Raw genomic sequence first — 18714 nt, forward strand, 5'->3', positions numbered from 1 at the left:
CTCCAGCGGGACTTCGAGGCCGCTGAGCGGAGAGCCGTCAAGTCTCGGCGTCAAGCTGGGCTGCCAAGCGTTCAGGCACTTGCCAATGCCCAATTCGAAGGGTACCAGGAGCTGCTGGAGGAGATCCGGTCCAAGAGGCCAGACTGGGATGTGTCCTTCCTCGACGAGTCCGACGGCGAGGAGGATACCCAGGGAAGTCAGCAGGAAGAGCTTCCTCTTCCCGATCGCCAAGCCCCCGCCGAAGTGGTCGTGTCAGTGGCCGAGCCGATTCCGGAGGATCCTCCGCTGCCTGAGTGTGAGCCGACCCCGATTCCTCCGATCCCCGAATCCGATCCCAACGCTGAGATGCGGATCGGCGGGGTCGAGGTGGTGCAGCTCGGAGAGGAGACGCCTAAGGAGTCCACCGAGCAGATCCCGGAGGGGCCTGCCGAGCGATCTGCATGATACTTCGCTGATTTTGTTATGTTTTTACTTTTTTATGTCTTTTTCCCGAGCCGATGTGTGGCTCGGGTTTGATTGATTTTGGAACAATTTGTGTTTGGATTTATCTTGTCAATTTATTCAGTATTTTCTTCATGAATTAAGTTGTTGTCAGTTCAGCTCGGAAATGAAACTAAAGACATAACAAGTAACACATGAATAAGAAAATGATAAAAGTAACAAGGCATTGTGAGATCGGTTCGGCTTCCCGATCGTAATGGAATGAATTATAATAATCGATTACAACTTGTCTTCGGATCAGCCTGATGAGCATAATGAAGATAAGTAGGAATCTGAAAAAACTCTAATGATTCAAAAAGGGGTTGATATACCCATTGAAATATTAGAATTTTATTTTTGTGAAAAATATTCAAACCTACTTTCAGATCGGCTCGGCATGCACGATGAAAGTTTGGGATGAGGGTATATTTTTCCTTTAGAAATATCCTATTGAACGTTAGGACTGTAGAAAGTCACTTCGGCTCGGACAGGGATTTTTATAGACCTGATAAGTCTGTACTATGTCGAGCATCGGACCGAAAGTGGCGCGCCAGCTCGGCACAGGAGTTTATAGACCTGATGAGTCTGTAATATGCCGAGCATCGGGCCGAAAATGGCGCGCCAGCTCGACACATGAGTTTATAGACCTGATGAGTCTGTAATATGCCGAGCATCGGGCCGAAAATGGCGCGCCAGCTCGACACATGAGTTTATAGACCTGATGAGTCTGTAATGTACCGAGCATCGGGCCGAAAATGGCACTTCAGCTCGGCACATGAGTTTATTATTTTTTTGAAGGAAACACTTAGATCTTTCCTCTTTGTTGAAAGTGTATAGGAGTAGAGTCCCCAGTGTTTGCTTCAAAAAATGAGAAGAAGATGAGTCAAAATGTGTTCATCCTTTCATTGATTGGAACAAATGTTAGGTCGGACAGTCCCCGATCCTAACTACATTTTACTGATAATAAGTCTTCAAGTGTTCAGCGTTCCAGCTATGCTTGAGAGGCTTCCCGGCCAGAGTGGCCAAGTTGTAAGTGCCAGGCTTGACTATGCCTGTGATTCTATATGGTCCGGTCCAGTTCGGATCGAATGAGCTCTCCTTGACGGCAAGAGAATTCTTCTTCATGACGAGACTGCCCAATCCGAAGCTCCTGGGTTTGACCCTTTGATTGTAGTATTTGGCTGCCCTCTATTGGTAGGCGGCTTGACAGAGATTGGCGTCGGTTCGCCTCTCCTCAATCATGTCTAGGCCGAGCCGAAGTCCGGTGTCATTGGTCTCCGGATTGTATGTGCCGGTCCGGAATGAAGGAGTCCCCATTTCAACCGGGACGACAGCGTCGGTTCCGAATGCCAATGAATAAGGTGTTTCCTTCGTGGAGTTGCGATAGGAAGTTCGGTAGGACCATAGCACCTCTGGCAAGAGTTCAGGCCAATTCCCTTTAGCATTATCAAGCTTGGTCTTCAAGGTCTTCTTGATGATCTTGTTGATGGCCTCGACCTGTCCGTTCGATTGCGGATGGTAAGGGGCGGTGAAGTGCAAGTTGATGTTCAGACGTGAACAAAAACTTCTGAACTTCTTACAGTCGAATTGTTTGCCATTGTCCGCGATGATGGTGTGCGGCATGCCGAACCGGCATATGATGTTCTTCCAGACAAAAGTTTCCATCCGTTCGGCTGTGGTGGTGGCTAGGGGCTCAGCTTCGGCCCATTTTGTGAAGTAGTCGACTGCTACTACGGCCATTGTTACTTGCCCTTTTGCCTTCGGCATGGGGCCGATCAAATCGAGTCCCCATTGCGCGAATGGCCAGGGACTGGATATGGAGGTCAGCAATTGGGGAGGTTGATGGGGGACCGCGGCAAACTGCTGGCATTTGACACAAGCGCGAGAGAGATGATCTGCGTCCTTGTTCAGCGTGGGCCAGAAGTAACCCTGTCTGATCGTCTAGTAGGCGAGGGCTCTTCCTCCAGAGTGGTTTCCGCATATCCCCTCATGGATTTCTCTCAGCACATCCTGACCTTCTTGGGGGGTGACACACCGCAAGTAGGGTAGGGAGAAGCTCCTCTTGTAGAGTTGACCATCGATCATGCTGAGAGCAAGAGTCTCAATTCCGTCGCGGAGGGCGTAGCAATCACCCGTGACGTGGCCGTGGTTGGAATGGTACTTGCAGAAGAAACCCTCATTGATCTTATCTGGGGGTGGTCCCTTGATCTCCCTTGCAGCTAGGAGTTGGTCCTTGATCTTGGAGAAGATCGTCTCCAGACCGGCGTTGAGGGGAGTGTACTCCGTGTACTGAACGAACTTGGGCCCCTTGCCCAGAAGCTGGCGCGGTTCCTCAATTCGGGACTTCTTGGTTTGGGCCTGAGGCTTGGGGCTCGCGACCTCTCCTTCCTTCCGTTTGGTCAGGGTTGGCTTGGAATTCAGGGCCTCCACCTGAGTATCCCACTCTTCAGCTCGTGCCCATTTGGTGGCTTCAGCAGAAAGCTCATCATAGGTGGATGGAGGGTTCCTCATCAGATGGGAGCGGAGTCCCCCGGCGAGCAGACCTTGCATAAGAGCATTCTTAGCCGATCTGTCGTCGCAGTCGTCACACTTCGTATATTCGATGTTGAAGCGGATCAGATAGGTCTTAAGGCTCTCCCCTTCTTGCTGCTTGATGAGCGACATATCGTTCAAGTTGTAGAGTCGTTTGGATACAACCCGATGCCTCGTCAGGAAGGCTCTCCGGAGATCGGAGAAAGAGTCAATGGAGTTCGGCTGGAGAGTTCGAAACCATCCCCGAGACGATTTCTTCAATGTTGAAGGGAAGATTCTGCACTTCGTGGCCTCAGATGCCTGGCGGGCCTCCATGGCGTATCTGAAGCTGTCAAGATGATCGTAGGGATCTTTAGTCCCGTCGTACTGATCCATCTTGGGGGGCTTTATATCTCGGGAGACCTCAGCATCCATGATCCTGCTGGTGTACGGGAGAGTGAGCTCTTCCCCGTGATCGGCTCTACTGGTGTACCCCCTGGAGACCTCGACTTGGCCGAGCTGATCGTGGACACTCTGGATTTGGTTTTGGACCAAAGTCCAGACAAGATTTTCCACATTGGGTGGGGTCGAGTTGGCCGCAGTTTCCCCTGAGCACTCGGTCCGGTCGCCGAGTCTCTCATTCACCGGCTAACGAGTGATCATCTCGCCGACCGGACGCTGATCAGACATGACCATGGTAGATTCTAGTCGGTCACTCGCTGATCGCCTCCCCGAATGAGCTCCTGACGGGGGAGGATCCTGGGTTCGGCCGAACCGGTTGGACTGATGGCTCCCAATCGGGATCGAGCCTGAGGTCGTTGACTGGTGTTGAGGTCGGCACGGTTTTCCCTCAAACCCCCGGGAGAATGTTTCCCGAAGGCCGCCTGCTTTCGCTGAAGGAGACGGTGGGCGTTCAGGAACTCGGCCTGCTCGGCCGGGGGCATGTCTTCGAAGCCTGGGAATGTGCAATCCGCGTCTTGCCGAGCGGGTTGATCGTCCGGCTCGGCCGGAGCACTCTGCCGAGAAGGAGATGGCGAAATGACCTCCTGCTCGGTTCGGGTTCGACGCGATCGGAAACCCGATCTATCGCTGTTCTCGAGCTGAGCACGATGACGCGCAAGCTCCTCGGCTAGCTCGGCCTGTTTTGCGAGCAGCTCATTATTCTGCTTGAGAAGTGCGTTCTCAGCGGCCAGATGTCGTTGGTTCTCCCTAAGGAGTTTGTGAGCAGCCCTGATTTTTAAGGGGCCTTTGGACTTTGGTGTCCTGGGGAGTTGTGCTCCCCTCGTCTTCTCGGGTGTCTCGGGCTGATGTTGCTCATCATTCTGGGACGCTCCTGAAGAAGAACTGCTGTCACGGAAGATGGTAGCCATGGTGATTTGTTTGGAGGAAGAAACTTAGCACATGTGATGATGAGCACAACGGCTGAAGATGATCTTCCCACAGACGGTGCCAATCTGTTGATGCAAATTTCTGTAAGAGAGATGCAACAACTTAGAGATGATGACCTGGCTGATCCGAAGTCTCGCTGGATGATGATGTGAGATCTTCCTGTAAGAGAAACAAGATCAAAGGAGATGGACCGGTGTGGTACCAGCCAAACACGCTCTGATGATGAAGTCAGTGATATGTGTTTTGTGGTAGGTGAGGAAGAACAAAGGATGAACTTGGGAGAATGGGAAGAACAAGGCAAATGTTCTGGGCTTATTCCCAGCAAGTTGGGTATGCTCTTGGGTGAGTGAAGGCTTCTTTGTAAGTGTTTGTCTGGTGAGAGGTTGATAGTTCGATGGATCCCCATTTTGCACATATGAGTTGATATATATAGGCAAAGGAGATTGTGATGAGTAAGTTACTTGCATGTGACTGGCTGGTTGAGAAAGATCCACGCGTTCGGTCATGAACAGTGACATGCACAGCTGCCCTACCTCGTTTGCATTCAATGCTGCATTGAATGCAAGTATAGAAGATTCAGGTGAACTGCCCCAGTAGTCATGAATATAGGCTGTATTGTCTCCTTTGTCAGAAGACTTTTGTCAGGTGCATTTAAGTGTGGCGGTTCATCCCAACGTGATCTTCCTGGGAATGGCGGCGGAGAGCCGAGCCAACCCGAACACATGTTCCTATGTGTATACATGAAGCCCATGTGTGATCGGATCGGACACGGGATTCCTGACCGAACCGATCCAGTAGATAGGGGTCCTTCAAAGCCACAACTGGTTGACGCTTAGGACTTGAAGCGGGATTCCTTCCGAGCCGAGCCGAGCCGAACCGGGATGGCCGTGGAAAGATGAACACTCAATCCCTTGGAAGATCATCGGTTCGGCTCGGACCGGGCATAGAGGATTCGGCATGGAGACCCGATCTGAACTGGCGGCAGAAGTACTGAGCAGTGATGATGTGGAGGTCAAAGTCTGACCACTGAGAAGTCAAACATTGAAGTTGGGTCTGACCGGCCACGTGTCCAGCCCTGACTGGCCGTTGGATCGGTGTGGGTTTATCCACAAACATATAGCCAATAAGGGAAAATGGTTTTCGTTTGGCTCTTGTTTATTTACTATCCATCAGCATGACAACATATAAAATTAATCAAAACACAAAAAACATTATAGGTTTATGCTAAAATAATGTAAGATTTCGCTGACAAATGAGCAACTAATTAACGTAGAAGATTCAAAGATATTTATGTAGAAATTGATTAAAACGAGGACAGTTGGGCTGGGCCTTGGGTCTAGTCTATCTAGTCTGCAAGTGCGATAAATGAAATACAGGGCGTAGTCGCTGATATACGATTCTCTGGTTGGGCTGACCACCCTCCTCATCATGAGTAGCCAATTCGGGAAACAGTGGTGTCTCTGCAGCCTTCTTTGTTCGGTTGCGAAAACTTAGCATCGCTGTTGATATGGTCGAAAGTGCCATCTCCACTCTGTTCCCAGAATTTCCGAAATCCCAATACATTTTGCAGTTGGAGGCCACGCTTGACAAGTCCTTGGCCGGCAGAGCAAAGCCTTCTACGTGGGTATGGCATTTCACATTTTCGGTGGAGATCGGAAGGTTGCAAAATGGGTTGTTGGGTACGGATGCCCAACCCAGAAGCTCTTCGTCTCCGTAAAAATCACCTTTCTCAAGGGTCTTGTGGATCATTGATGATGACGAAGTCGTTGCTAATCGTCCAGCTGCACCACAATTACTGCATTCGCTAGTGGTGAAGGTCCATATGGTGCCTTGTGTAATGAAGAGCATTAGATCAAGTGGTTCTCCCGTTCGAACGATGTAGCTATTCTCAGCGTACATCACTGGCCTCAAATAGTCGCACATCATTTTCAACGCGGGCGCTTTCACATTTTGAAGCTTTGGTACCTACATAACATAATATCTTAATTTGCTTACTTGAATTGATCGAAATGTCTATATATATATCCTACGTACGTACTTTCTTTAGCGTTTCCATGCAGAGAAAACGCTTTAGAGATCTTCTGGTTTTCCAGGGAAGAATAGAGAATAGATTCTCCAGATTCGCATCTTTGTTTTCTTCCAATTTTTTTCTTATGTTTTTAAGGATTTCCTTCTTCAAATCATTAGGGAGAGCATTTCTCTCCATCCACACTTGTATGTCTAGCTCTCTCATTTGAATCTTTTGTCGTATCTCCTCTGATTTTGAAGTTGACAACTGCATGAGTGTCTGTTTCACCACAAAAAGATTAATTAATTAAGCTCCATCTGATCAGCTACTAGTATAAAATTAAACAAGTGAGACAATTAAAAGATTCAAAATTAAGAGAAACAAGTCCGACTGTGTGAGAGAGATTTATTACCGACCTGCACATTCCCAATTAGATATAAAAACAATAGCAAGCCAATGATGGAAATAAGAATTGCAAAGCAATTTTCCCACAAATAGTCACTTGTTTCCAGATTCGTGCCAAAATTACTGCAAAAAATTAGTTAGTGATCAAGCAATATGTTATAGATACTAATCAATGAGGTACATAAGTTATAAATAATTGATCGATGTGCTTATATATATTGGTGATGTGAATACATGTATATATGCAAACCTTAGATTTCGCAGGCCCCACCAGAATGAGTAAAAATACTTCTTTGCAAAATTTATTTCCCCCGTGTTACCGGACTTAAGGAAATTAAGAAATATTCCAAAATTAAACGGCACTGTGGCTTTGTTTGGAATCTCGAAAGGACACTGCTCGTTTATAAATGTACTGATATCTCTTGAAGTAGTATTGCGATCATCGCAATAAAAAATACTCATACATCCTCTAATATCGATATAATTTTTACAAGCTTGATGCCAGCATGTTGTCTCTCGTTGAATAGAAAGAAAGTACCAAAAGGCTCCAAGTATCTATAATATAGCAAATTAATTAGCCAATGATTTAAGCATTACTTAAATTCTTAGTGAGCCAACATTTTTTGAAATAAATATTAGTCAATCACTACTTAAAAAAATAAAATTAAAATAAATAGAGGACGAAGATATGAAACTTACGTGGCTGGCAAGGATGTATTGAAAAAAATTGGATGCACATTTAATCAATATTCCAGTAGTATTTCTTAATTCTTTAGAAGAAAGATGGATTCGATAAATTCTTGGCACATATTGGCTGAGAAGAAAGACATTTAGAATCTTTCTCTTATTTAAATGCCGAGAGCCACTCAATTTGAAGAAAACACCTACTATTAGCACCTGAAGAAAATAAATAAAGGGTTAGAAACTTAGAAGTCTGTTAATTAATCAATTGTAGCGATAGCTTGGTAAGAATTTACACGAAATGAAAAGGAAAAGTTGAATTTGATCGAATTCTTACTTGTGGGATGGGAAGAAGAGCGAGAAAGTCAATAAAGATGGGGGGAGATAACCAGGGCATCTCACTAGCAATTAGCTTCGTTATTTGGTTAAACTTGCGAGCTATTTCCTTAGCAAATTGAATGAAGTCTCCTTTTTTCAATACACAATCATCATTTGCTCCTGTTTCTACGTCCAAGGCCACAGCTTTTTTGGTATTCTTTGTTGGCACAATCTTAATAGCTTCTTGAACTTGATATATGATATCCACTATCAAAATGACATCGGTGAGTGCTCGTAAAAGAAGAGAAGCATTCCTCAAACTTTTGTCCTTCCCAAGGCATTTTTCTTCCTCTTTGACAATTGGAATGTAAAAAAACAAAGGATCCATTATCACTGCAATTACACATGAAAGTGCAATTATCTTATCCCACAATGGAATTTGTGAGGGCCTTTTCCATTTATTGGGTGCTGAAGGTCCTCCTCCTCCGGTTGCATTTTTTGGGTGCCTTAGGTATTGACCTGGTGTAAGGCTGATCATAAAAAATAAAAATTCTAAAAATTAATGCAATCACAAAGGGAAAAGAAAAATGCATATTTTGAGGCAGAGAGAACTCACCTTAGTTCAATGTGATCTTCCTGATCCTGCGAGTTAATCATAATTACTTATTTGAAATTTGGTAGAGACACAGACTACAACACAAAATTCTTCAAAATCGATCTATTCTATAGACTTTTTATTACAAATAAATAGTAGTTGTTAATTTGTGTTATATATTAGTTCATGGAATCTATGTAATCAGGGGCAACGGGAACCTACTAGTCGCAGAGTTTTTTTTTTTTTTTTTTCTTAAGAGGACTAGTAGCTAGTCTCATACACTGACCAAGATCACGTCCACAAGTTCCTATTATCTAGCTTTTCATTTTCAGCTGAATCTGCAGTTACAATTACATTTAACAAGGCTATCAAATTTTGGTCTAATTAAATTTATTTATTTATAATCAGGACCCTGTGGGGTTGTCCAAAAACAATATTGTTAGTTAGCATTGAATCGTTGATAATTAATGGGTCTTCATGCTGACCAACACCATGTCCACAATTTTCCCTATACACTGTTCCTAGCTAATATCTTCTTCATTCAGCTCACTCAGCAGCTAGAATATGTTTTCCTTGTAAAATTTGCACTATGTCCATAAAACTGAGCTGAATGAGCTGAATAAGTTTTGTGGACATAGTGCAAGAGCTGAATGAGCTGAATGAGCTGAATAAGCTGAATCAGTTTTGTGGACATAGTGCAATATGTCTCCCTAAACCCTAAACCCTGAATGAGCAGCTCATTCATTCGATCACCATGTCCACAAAACTTGCATTCCTTTCAAAAATTAAGAACAGAGCAATATGCAAAACTCAATTTTCTCTTACTTTGTAATTGGTGAACATACACTCATACAAAAGTCCAAATGATGCCTTGTATATATAAAGAAGAATAGAGTCTTTCAATGGAAAGCTCGAAATTCCCTAGTTGGTGCCCATTGACTCTGCCATTTAATGACCAAGCAAATGCATAACTGTTTTCGACGAAGCAAATACATAGTTGGGTCTGGCCCGTCTGGGTCATAAATCAAAATGACCATTATTGGTTTCACCAAACCATCGTTGGTAGCTGGCAATATTTATACCTTGCTAGTGACCACTGACCATACAAGTAATGAGAGGTAGTGGGGTCATGACTGAACACCAAGTCAAGATAATCACATTATCAATGAAATTCTAGACCCATGTTTTCCAACTTGTTTGAAGCAAGCAATTTATTTAATAGTTGACTTGTGCTCTATTCTGGTCCACCTCTCCTCTGGGCGAGGTAGAGATGGAGCATGACAAGCTCAACAGTCAATTGGCTTCTGCGGTGAATACTCGTATCTAGCAGCATTCCCTATCTTTGACCTTAATTTGTTTGGGTTGTGTTTCTCTAGATATTTTCGTTTTTCTCTTGGGCCTGTGCTTTTGGTTTGCCCATAGCGGGCTGCTCTCTTTGGGTCTAAACTCTAAAGTGTTGCTGCCTGGTTTGGGCTTTTATTGAAGAACTGTGTCCTGATCCAACTATTTTTAAGTCAGCACCTCAATCGATCAAATGGAAAAAGAGTAAAACTGGTAATGTTGGGACCCTAGGATTAATAAAAGTGACATTAGAAGGAGTTATTTGATTAAATTTCTCAATTTCCCATTATGAAGTTATAACAAAAGTTTAGTTACCCTTCTAAGTAACCAAGATTTGTGGCGTCATTTTCACAGAAACAGCCTTCATATTGAGGAATGAAATTTGAACATAACACATACAAATTAAACGGTGTAAATTTGTGTGGTCCTACAATAATAAATAACCACAATAATTATTCTACAAACAAACTGGCCTTGAAAAATAAAAGAACAAATTCCACAAAACTACAATGTAGATAGTATGGAATATTATTGCATGGCCTGTTTGTTTACTACAATGCAATATCCATACTATTTACAAAAACAAAAAAACATAAAAATATAAAGAGCAGTAAACTAGGCAAACGAAATGAAGCACAAATCACGACGTTGCTCCAACATTTATTGAGGAAAGACAGGTATGTATGTTTTTAAGAAAGCGTAAGAAGGGTTCCCATAAATTTCCCGAGGAAAGACAGGTCTCAGGATGGAAGCTTATGGAGCCAATTTAGGTTGATATCTTCTTTGACCACCTTTATGTGTATGTTTTTGAGAGAGGGTAAGAAGGGTTCCCATAAATTTTCTGTCTCTTCATCACATATCACATCCTTTAACAGATCAAGATCCAACACTGATGCAGGCACCTCTTGTAATCTTGAGCATTGTCTCATGTTGAGCTTTTCTAAACTGCATAGTTCACCAATGTGTTCAGGCAGCTCCTTAATGCTGAAGCAATTAGATATGTCAAGAAAGTTTAACTTTTTGAGGTTCCTAATTGAGCCTGGCAACTCTAACAACTCTGTACAGGACCTGAGCCTTAGTACTTCTAAATTTACTAGCTTTCCAATCCCTTCAGGCAAAGAAGATAGCTTATGAGAGTTAGTGATACTAAGTTTCCTTAGGTTAATGAGATCACAGAGGTTGTCAGGCAATTCTACCAAATCATTGCAATAATCAATGTTCATTTCCATTAGATTTGGCAATGCATCTAAAATTTGGACCGAACAGTCGCTAAAAGGTTGACCGATGTTGCACATGAATAAAGATATCTTTTGTAAACACTTCAACTCTCTGAGGTTCTTGGTTATGGAAGGAATTGAAATGCGTTCCAATCTGATTCTCTTTAGATTTGACAACGAACCTAGTAGTTGAAAATTGTTTAATTCAGCAGGTAAGAGACTGTAATTTGTGACTATTAGAACCTTTAATTTATCCATTTTCTCCGCAAATTCAGGTAAGGCATAGTTTTTTGATCTAAAATTCAGAACTAGAACCTCAGCTTCTGGTAGTTCCATGTTGGGCCATTGTGTTGAGAATTCTCCATCTGCAAACAATATGCTGTATGATGTGAGCAGGGGCGAAAATACTATTGAAGTTTTAGTGGTTGTGTGTGTGTATGTGTACGTGCGCGTGTGCATACGTATGTGTTCATGCTTATGTATTTGCTAAAGAGAGAAGGGAGAACCAGTTGTGATGGATAATAGGCGAGCGCTGACGGGTTGATACGTCTGTTCTGTCAACCACTTAGGAAGATCATCTCCACATATGTCTATAATTAGTCTTTTTCTCTGATCTATAGGGTCCTGACTCGTCTGATGGATAGCCAACTCTCTAAGCACATCATGCTGAGTAACGAAGTGTTCAGTGTAGTATTCATCCCCTTCTATCTTCTCCTTCCTAATTATGATCAAAACTAAGTTGCTTAGAACAGATTTCTTCAGCATGCATATTGCAATAGCTAATCATGAGTGGTAACTTGTTGTGTATAAACGAAAAAAATAGAGTGAAAGTATCATACAAGATAAATATAGAAGCTTGCATACCTTGTGACTACAAGATTAGCCAGGCTTCGGGAAGTGAGCCCATAGAGGTTTGCAATGCACAAAACATCATCATTTATCTCATATAACTCTGCCCACATATAAATGAGGGCAGCAACAGGTATTCTTTGGTCTTCAGGAAATGAACCCAGGTCTAAGAAACACTCCTTGATGATAGGCATTTCTTTATCCAAGGCATCTAAGCTGCTTTGGAGGCAAAGAAGCAATTCAGTCTCAGAATCAAGAATAGAAGAACCTTTAGACCATTCAATTACTCTTCTTTTCCATATCTCTATAGGCTGTCCGCAAAGTGATCTTCCGACTACTGTAATGGCAAGTGGAAATCCCTTAAAGCCTTCTACTATCTGCAGTTCAATTCACCCAAATCAAGTCAATTATTACAATTTCACTAGCAGGCCCAAAATTAAAGTTTCTAAAAGTCATCTCAATCAAGAAAATGGTTAAATAACTATCTGCTCTTCTTTATTCTTATTTTAGATTTAGTTCATGAATAAGTGTGAACATATGATTATTTGCAGGTTGATATGGTAAATTAAGTGTTCTCTGTTCACTACTCACGTGTATGGGTGCTTTGCATAAAAAGCGAACATAATATCTTTTCCCCCTTTTGTGAGGCATAAATAAGCATAAATTTTGTGCATTGCAGACAAAGAATCACCTGTCTCAGAAGATCATCTGGAATATGAGAGCTCCTATCTTCAAAGGATACTGAATGGCGAAAAAGCGCCATTGCATCTTCATCATTCAATGATTTTAAATAATATGGAGAACCAAACCTTAGAAATGAAAATCTTGAGGTCACCAAAATCTTGTTATTTGACATTTTTAATTCATGAAACTTGTCAAGAAGGGATTCTGATCCGGACCAAACATCATCCAGGACCAAAAGTAAAGGATTTTGTCCTGTTTCCTTCAGGAATTGTTGCAGCCAATTAACCGCGATTACTTCATTCTGGGAAGCAGGTACCTGGGAACCCTTCTGTTGATATAGTTCTTGTAAAATGAGGTCCAAGTTGGGCTTTTTTGAAACAGTGACAAAGAAGATATTGTTCTTGAATTTATCTATCCAAATACAATATAAGAAAGTTGTCACTAAAAGATCATTTAAATCTGTCTGGAATAGAACAGAGAAGAAAACCAAACACAAATGGTGAAGTCATGAAAATGAATATCTAGATCACATTTGGAGGTAAGATATGCAAATAGTAAGCAATGGGTGAGGCAATTTTCTTAACAAAGCATATCCCTATCATGAAGTTATAACAAATGGTTAATTGGTTACTCTTCTAAAGCATATCCCAATCATTAAGTTATAACAAATGCTTGGTTACTCTTCTAAAGCATATTGCATGAAGTTATAGTAAATGCTTGGTTACTCTTTTAAAGTAACCAAGATTTGTGGCTTGACTCTCACAGAAAAAGGGTTACAATTAAGGAATAAAATCTTTAAAATAGCACTAATACAAGTAAAATGATGTTAAACTTTAGATTTGGGTATACGATATAGTGATATACCTCTCACTTCTTCATCTACACAAAACCTCTTTGCCAAGGTGGTCTTCCCACATCCTCCAGGAGCAGTGAGCACAAGCATTGACACCCCATCATCCTTAAGAAGCTTCATCTTCAACTCCTTCAAAGGAACATCCAACCCAACTGTAAGCGATGGAGGCTCAGGCACTGCAGCCCAACTTTTAACCCAAGATTGATTTTGTATCACACAACGCTCTTCAATTTGCTTTACCGTGGTCTCTATATTCTTGACCAAAACCAAGGTCTCCTTCACATCCCTTGTTTCCTGCACTTTGAGTATACCCAACAGTCTTTGAAGGGATTTATCCAACTCACGAAGTTGCTTGGTGTATTTACACTTTTTGCAGCAGCTGCTCCACAGACCCACCTTGGAGCACTTGTGAACCAGCTCTACCCCCTTCTCCATTTGCATTCTGAAATTGTCCAGTTCCTCCTTTGGACGATCCAATACCTTGTTAAGTTCTGTCATCTCCATGATCAGTGGCTCTAAAGAGTCTAGTGTGGATTTGATATCTCCAAGACGGGGTTTAAAAGGCTTGCCTTGCAGTTCCATAACCACATTAAACAGTGACCCAAATGCTGTTCTTAAAGCAGAAGACACTGCAATGATTACAATAGCGCCCAACAACAAAATCAGAATACTCCTATTTGTTTCAATATATTCAGACAATAAGAACAATTAAAGTTAAGTAATGTCATTTGGGACCCAAGAAAACAATATATAAATAAAGAGACTCAAAAACCAAACACAAAACACAGTATTCTCTTACTTTAGTTTCGGTAATGATAGCAGACTTCTTCAGTTTATAGAATAATATACTGTTGTTTGCAATTTTCTGGGTTTTGGGGGATGTAAGCATATATATACAAATATGGCCGAACGTAATTTCCAGGTTGGAACTTGGAACTAATTGACGGAGTGTTTCTAATATGCAGCCAACACTCAAAAAAAGACCGACTCTATTATGAGACTAAACAAATTTAACCGCGCAAATCCATACCTTTTTCTAAGAAATATCATACCTTCAACTTCGAGACCCCGCCACGTCCACTCGTTTTTTACGGTTTTACGGTTTTCTGAGAAGTATCTTGGGTATAGTAAGGAAATAACCCCCTTTAGCGTGTAAAAGGAGGTAGTGGGCCTACCACAGAGCCCACAACTTTACTTTTTGTATATTTTAAAAACAAGTTTTTTCTATTTTGCAAAAGAAGGATATATATATATATATTTTTTTTGTAATAAAAGCAAAAGAAGGATAAACTTTAAGGAAATGATACAGAAGATACAAGGTTTGAACCAAAGAATTAAATTTTGGATTTCGAGGAAATTTTGATGGAAATTTCAACGGAAATTTCGATGAAAATTTTGAAGAATTTTAAATTTCAACAAAAATTAGACAGAAACGACGAAAATTGCTATCAAAATACTGAAATTTTTAATGAAACTTTACTATATGTTTATTTAACATATTATCTATTAAATTGATAAAAAATATTAAAGAAACCAAATTATATAGTTGGTTTCATGTGATATAAGGTGAATATAATGCGCGCTGAAGCAAATACTGTTAAATAAAATTAGTATATTCTTTATACTGTATAATTTAATTATACACTAAAATCTAAACCATAATACTCTGTATACTCTATATACCCTAATACTCTTTATACTCTATAATTTATACATTAAACCTTATATATTCTATATTCTTTAGGATATTAGGTTTTAGTTTCTTTAAGATACTTTTTATTATTTTTTTATATAGAAATGTATTAGAATTTAAGGTTTAAAATAACTAAACGAAATCTCAAATCTTTTTTTTTTTTCTTTCCAATTGCCCAAAGACCCCAAACCACCCCTTTTTTTTTTTTCTTTCTTTAACTTTCCCCATGTCTCTCTCTTCAGTCTTTTTTTTTTTTTTTAATCTTTCCTTCCTTTTTTCTCGTGCCTCTCACCCAGCCAAGCTTTGTCTTCACTAAGTGTAACAACCCAAATTTTGGCTTATGGTAATTTTGTTACTTAAATTTTTCAAACTTGTTTTAAGGTTTGTTTAAAGAAATTATAAATTTTTTTAAGTTTATTTTAACTAACTTAGACCTTTGGTTGTGGTTCTAAAGCTTAGTTGTGTGGAAATGAATTTTAGAAAATGAAAATTCAAGAATTTAGCGATTTTTTTTTTAGAATTAAATTATGAGAGTATGATTTTTCATAATTTTTTTGAAAGCAATTTGACTATTTTGAGGTCATAGGAAATTAGTACTCATCAATATGAGTCCGTAGACTTTTTCGGTGAATTATTTAGAGTCTTGAGCTATTTTTGGTGAATTTCTGAAGTTGGAGAAAATAGGAAAATTTCAATAAATTTCGATAAATTTCACCGAAATTTCGACAAAATCTTCACGAAAAATTGTTAAACATATGTTTCGATTTCGAAACCCTAAAAAAATAAAATTTTTTACAAAATTTCGCCGAAAATTTTGAACTTTAATACCTTGGTTTGAACCAATATGCAATAATTAGTTCAATAAATTAGCATTAATTCTTAGTACCAAGAAAACTCATACTAGATATAACCACTTTATGCTATACATATCTCATAGAGTAGATCCCATCTTTATGAGAATTGTTGACGGTTAAAGAAAAATGCAAAGAGTCTCAACTTTTTTTTCTAATTGTTATTATCACCTTATGTATCATTACTTTGTTGAATATGGTACTTCCTTTTTTTTTTTAGATTTTATTTTTTATTTTTTAGTGTCTAATGTATGAATGTCATATAAGTTGAAAAAGAAAAGTTAAGATTCCTAGTACTACTATTCTCAGAAAAAAAAAAAAACAAAATGTTGATGCTCAAAAATGGTAGAGCAGTCAACGTCGAGTCGAACCACGTAGGCCCGTTGACCCACCACTGAGTGGACGACACGTCGAAGTGGGGCAGGAACGGGTAGCTGGGTCCGACTGGTGAGTAATGAGAGAGAATGATATCCAAAGCACCCTGCGCAAGTACACAAAAGTGAGCGGGAAGGGCACCGGTGTGGTGCCGGCCAAAGCTCCTCCGACGCTCAAGTCAGTGTTCAGAGAGATCTGAGAGCAGAGTGAGTGAATAGTATAATAATGATTTCAGTCGTCCTTTTGTGACAAGAAGGTACCTCTTTTATAGTACCTTTGGAAGAGTGTCAACCAATCCGGTGATGACACGTGTCCCTTGTGATGACTTGCACTGTAGGAGCGCCACGTGTCACCGGTCTTGAGGATCCGAGTGAGTTGACACGGGTCGGGGCCTAGGAGGCTGGAGCTTAGAAGGCCGGAGCCTATGGGGCCGGAGCCTAGGAGGCCGGAGCCCAGGGGGCCGGAGCCTATGAGGCCGGAGCCTAGGAGGCCGGAGCCTAAGAGGTCAGGGGCTAGGAGCCCAGGAGCCTAGGAAGGGCTTAGTCTTTGGGTCTAGGCCCAAACGACATGATGTTAAGCCTTATGTCACTTGTCGTTATGCCGAGATGATTAGTCATACGAACAGAAGTCCCCCAAGTTTCCGAGCAGAAGATACTTCTTGGTTGGGAACTTTGTACACACAGAAATCCGAGCAGAACGACAAGTAACCACATGCTTGTTCCTGCTTAAGATACTGTTTAGAAGTCCCCCAAGTTCCTGAGCAAGAAAAGCTGTACTGTAGGAAAGCTTGGGGGGTTAGATATAAAAGATCATAATAATTTTTTTTTTTTTTTTTGAATTTGAGCGCTCTGTATTCCGAACAGTAGACGCTTCACAAAATCCCAGTGAATCCCGTCCAATTTAATGGGGGGATGTCGCCCTTTGTAAATGAGAATCTTGAATGAAATGGTAGAGCCCTAATATAAAGGATTCCACACCCTCATCTCTCCCCCCTCTCCTCTTTTTTATTTTTTTGAAAAATGACTCGATATAGAGCTGCCCCCCCTTTTTGTTTGTGATAACCGAATACAGGGCTGCCCCTCCTCTTTTTTTTTTTGTTGGTTGTGTTTGTGACTAACTCGGAGAGAGAGAAGAAAGTTGGTTTTTTTTTTTTTTTTTTTTTTTTTTTTGTAACAAACATTGGCTGTGAGCGGGGTGGAAACAAAACAGAGGAAGACAAGAGGGGCTCGGGTGGGAGGTTGTGGTGCTCGGATCGGACTGAGGGGGGGGGCTGCAGGCTCGGGTTGGCGGCTTGGAGCAGAGGAGTCCGGGCAGCGACGCGGAGGGGAGGAGCCATCGTTTGGGTCGGATCGGGCTTGGGCTGCTCAGATCGGCGCGGTTCGCCTCGGGTCGGAGCAAGTGGCAGCGGCTCGGAGGCTGGGCCGAGAGGCAGGCTCGGTGCGCGGGTCGGCTCGGGTCCGAACAGGGGATCGGGCCGGAGGTCTGGTGTGCGCGGAGGAGTCGTCGGGGCGGGTCGGAGGAGGAGGCTCGGATCGGGCTGTAGCTTTGGTGTGCGCTAACGACGGGGCTCGGGCCGGACTTGGGACAGGGGCGGCGCGGACTGGCTGGGCTCGGCCCGGGTCGTGGGTTGCTGCTCGGGTTGGCGCAGGGGGGGTGTTGCACGCAGTGGTCGGGTCGGATCTGTGGCTGCTCGGCTCGGAGCAGCTGGTGAGCTTGGGGCAGTGCGGGCTGGAGGTGGTGCTCGGGCAGCAGCGTGGGCTGCTCTGGTAGGCACGAGGGGCTGTTCTCGGGTCGCGTTGGGGTGCTGCGCGGAGGCGCTGCGGGTTGGGCCGGATTTTCTGGCAGCGATTTGGGGGAGCTGCTGGCAGCAACTTTGGAGGATCTGCTAGGCTTGGGCATTGCGCAGGTGGGTGGCTGCTGGGAGTGTGCACAGGTGAGGGGGTGCTTGTCGGATCCATTAGCAACGGGTCGGGGGGGTGCTCGGCGGGGCCGGATCGTAGCTGTGGTGCGCGGGCAGCAGCTCGGTTTGAGTGGGTCGGAAAGTTGGAGGTTGTTCCGAGCACTTTGAGGTAAGCACTTTGAAATTCGTCCTGGCCATGTGAATTGTTGATGTTGCCTTAGAAAATTTAGAACTGTGAGAAACTGTGGTCGTCCAGCCTGAGGCGGACCTTGGAATTCTGATTGTGAATTTGTGGATGATGTGAGTAGGGGCAGGTGGAGGTGCAGGTGGGTATGAACCTTGCCGAGCACTGGGTAGGCCACGCCTTTATTTTGGACTTTGTAATTTATTGGGTGTTTTTGTGTTTTTGGCCAGGTACATAAGAAACAAGATTAGTGGGTCGGAACCCGTCTGAGCCGTTGAAGCCGCGGAATACTGGTAAGGCTTGGGTTGTCATTGCTCTTTCTCTTGAATTGATTTTGTGAATATTGGTATGTGCATGATTAGCGGCTGAACATGAGAAAG

General features: G+C 42.5%; 2 protein-coding genes across 4 annotated transcripts; both read right to left on the reverse strand.

Moving 5' to 3' along the window:
- Window positions 1-5495: 5495 nt before the first annotated feature.
- On the reverse strand, window positions 5496-9986 carry LOC147284502 (cyclic nucleotide-gated ion channel 1-like). 2 transcript variants are annotated; one of them, XM_086242896.1, is made up of 7 exons: window positions 8409-9986; window positions 7812-8322; window positions 7493-7690; window positions 7044-7348; window positions 6805-6916; window positions 6419-6667; window positions 5496-6345 (listed from the first exon to the last, which is right to left on the reverse strand). In XM_086242896.1, the coding sequence occupies exons 1-7, from the start codon at window positions 8447-8449 to the stop codon at window positions 5722-5724; spliced, it is 2040 nt and encodes a 679-aa protein (XP_086099022.1). In that variant the 5' UTR covers window positions 8450-9986; the 3' UTR covers window positions 5496-5721. The 2 variants fall into 2 exon arrangements, with proteins under 2 accessions (XP_086099022.1, XP_086099023.1); XM_086242897.1 differs by lacking the exons at window positions 6805-6916; window positions 7044-7348.
- Window positions 9987-10124: 138 nt separating this feature from the next.
- LOC147284503 (putative disease resistance protein At5g66900) lies at window positions 10125-14282 on the reverse strand. 2 transcript variants are annotated; one of them, XM_086242894.1, is made up of 6 exons: window positions 14131-14282; window positions 13343-13960; window positions 12486-12889; window positions 11810-12171; window positions 11452-11663; window positions 10125-11310 (listed from the first exon to the last, which is right to left on the reverse strand). In XM_086242894.1, coding segments are annotated over exons 1-6 (2439 nt in total). In that variant the 5' UTR covers window positions 14132-14282; the 3' UTR covers window positions 10125-10468. The 2 variants fall into 2 exon arrangements, with proteins under 2 accessions (XP_086099020.1, XP_086099021.1); XM_086242895.1 differs by having other exon boundaries at window positions 13343-14004; window positions 14131-14241.
- Window positions 14283-18714: the final 4432 nt, after the last annotated feature.

The sequence above is a fragment of the Dryas octopetala genome, chromosome 5, assembly GCF_963921425.1.
Source record: "Dryas octopetala chromosome 5, drDryOcto1.1, whole genome shotgun sequence".
NCBI lineage: Eukaryota > Viridiplantae > Streptophyta > Magnoliopsida > Rosales > Rosaceae > Dryas > Dryas octopetala.

Coding starts and splice junctions, on each gene's coding strand:
- LOC147284502 (XM_086242896.1), bottom strand. CDS start 8,449: ATGATTAACTCGCAGGATCAGGAAGATCACATTGAACTAAG. Junction 7,691..7,811: donor CTCTTCTTCCCATCCCACAA/GTAAGAATTCGA, acceptor TATTTTCTTCAG/GTGCTAATAGTAGGTGTTTT. Junction 6,917..7,043: donor TGGGGCCTGCGAAATCTAAG/GTTTGCATATAT, acceptor AATTTTTTGCAG/TAATTTTGGCACGAATCTGG.
- LOC147284503 (XM_086242894.1), bottom strand. Junction 12,172..12,485: donor CAGATGATCTTCTGAGACAG/GTGATTCTTTGT, acceptor ATTGAACTGCAG/ATAGTAGAAGGCTTTAAGGG. Junction 11,664..11,809: donor GCTAATCTTGTAGTCACAAG/GTATGCAAGCTT, acceptor GATCATAATTAG/GAAGGAGAAGATAGAAGGGG.